This window comes from Manacus vitellinus, unplaced genomic scaffold (genome assembly GCF_001715985.3).
Source record: "Manacus vitellinus isolate BGI_N305 unplaced genomic scaffold, ASM171598v3 scaffold_43_pilon, whole genome shotgun sequence".
NCBI classification, from domain to species: Eukaryota; Metazoa; Chordata; class Aves; order Passeriformes; family Pipridae; genus Manacus; species Manacus vitellinus.
Genome location: NW_021940560.1, coordinates 1,142,042 through 1,143,658, shown reverse-complemented (window position 1 = coordinate 1,143,658; position 1,617 = coordinate 1,142,042). Strand labels below are relative to the sequence as shown.

The 1,617-nt window shown below is 41.7% G+C and overlaps 1 protein-coding gene across 1 annotated transcript in view; it reads left to right on the top strand.

Annotated features, from left to right (window-relative positions):
- Positions 1-569: 569 nt before the first annotated feature.
- Positions 570-1,617, top strand: part of GALNT13 (polypeptide N-acetylgalactosaminyltransferase 13) — a 24,135-nt gene continuing 23,087 nt past the window's right edge. The window contains exon 1 of the mRNA XM_029962184.1: positions 570-797. Within this exon, the coding sequence (XP_029818044.1) occupies positions 656-797 (142 nt within the window). The 5' untranslated portion in view covers positions 570-655. The remainder of the gene's footprint in view (positions 798-1,617) is intronic.

The following is a 1,617-nucleotide window of genomic DNA, read 5'->3' as shown; positions in this document are numbered from 1 at the left end:
GCTTCTCTGCCCAACCTGGGCCAGGGCCTCCCCACCCTCCCAGCCAGGAATTCCTTCCCAATATCCCATCTCTCCCTGCCCTCTGGCAGTGGGAAGCCATTCCCTGTGTCCTGTCCCTCCATGCCTTGTCCCCAGTCCCTCTCCAGCTCTCCTGGAGCCCCTTTAGGCCCTGGAAGGGGCTCTCAGGTTTCCCTGGAGCCTTCTCTTCTCCAGGGGAACCCACCTGGCTCCAGGGGGTCTCCAGCCCTGGGAGAATCAGACACAGAGACCTCACCCTTCCCTTTTTTTGCCTCAGTTTGCTCTTTCAGGCAAGAGCCAGGTTGTGTCTGTGAGTGACTCACTGTCCCTTTACGAGGTCACGGCCAAGCGGTGGCCAAAGTGTTTTTTGGCAAGATAAAAATGAGCTTGCTTGTGGTGTTCAGGGATCTAAAATAGCATTATAAATACACTGAGGGAACTGCAAATTCATGTGCTGATATAACCTGATGTCCACTAAAGCAGTGAGCAGTGGTTGTAACGGGGTGTTGGTTTTATTCCCCTTGCAGAGGGAACGCCATCCCCGCTCCCGGGGCGGGTTTTCTCCGTGGCTCTGTGATCCCTCAGCCCTCCCCTTCCCCGGTGTTTTCCCGGCTCCGGAGCCCGATCCCGGCAGAGGATGAGGAGGTTCATTTACTGCAAGGTGGTGCTGGCCACGTCCCTGCTGTGGGTGCTGCTGGACGTGTTCCTGCTGCTCTACTTCAGCGAGTGCAACAAGTGCGATGACAAGAAGGAGAGGTCCCTGCTGCCCGCCCTCAGGGGTGAGTGCCACCTCCAGCACCTCGGAAATTCAAGATATTCGTTTCCTTGAAGCATTTGGCTTTGGGGATGTTTGTCTGAATGAGTTTTCAAGTCAAAAAAACCCCAGGGCTTGAAGTGCTTTCTGTGCTGCCTCGGTGGTTTCTCAGCAGCTTGGGTTGTCTTGGTGTGTGGTGGGATGGTTTGGGTGGGGAGGGGCTGAAATGGCCAGTTCAGTCATGTATTGAAATGTTACTGGGTTTGTTTCTGTGAAATGTAAAGGTAAAAATAAATATAAAAACCTGAATATAAAATGGTGAATAGAAAAAGTAAATATAAAAAGTGAATAGAAAAAGTAAATATAAAAAGTGAATATAAAAAGTAAATATAAATACGTGAATAGAAAAAGTAAATATAAAAACGTGAATATAAAATGGTGAATGTAAAAAGTAAATATAAATACGTGAATAGAAAAAGTAAATAAAAAATTGTGAATTTAAAAAGGAAATATAAAATCATGGATATAAAAAGCAAACATAAAAATGTAAATAGAAAAAGTGAATATAGAAAGTATATATAAAAATGTAAATAGAAAAAGTAAATATAGAATGGTGGATATAAAAAGTAAATAGAAAAACGCGAATATAAAAAGTAAATATAAAAACGTGGATATAAAAATGTAAATAGAAAAAGTAAATATAAAGTTGTGGATATAAAAAGTAAATAAAAAATTGTGAATTTAAAAAGTAAATATAAAATGGTGGATATAAAAAGTAAATATAAAAAGTATATATAAGAATGTAAATAGAAAAAGTAAATATAGAATGGTGGATATAAAAAGTA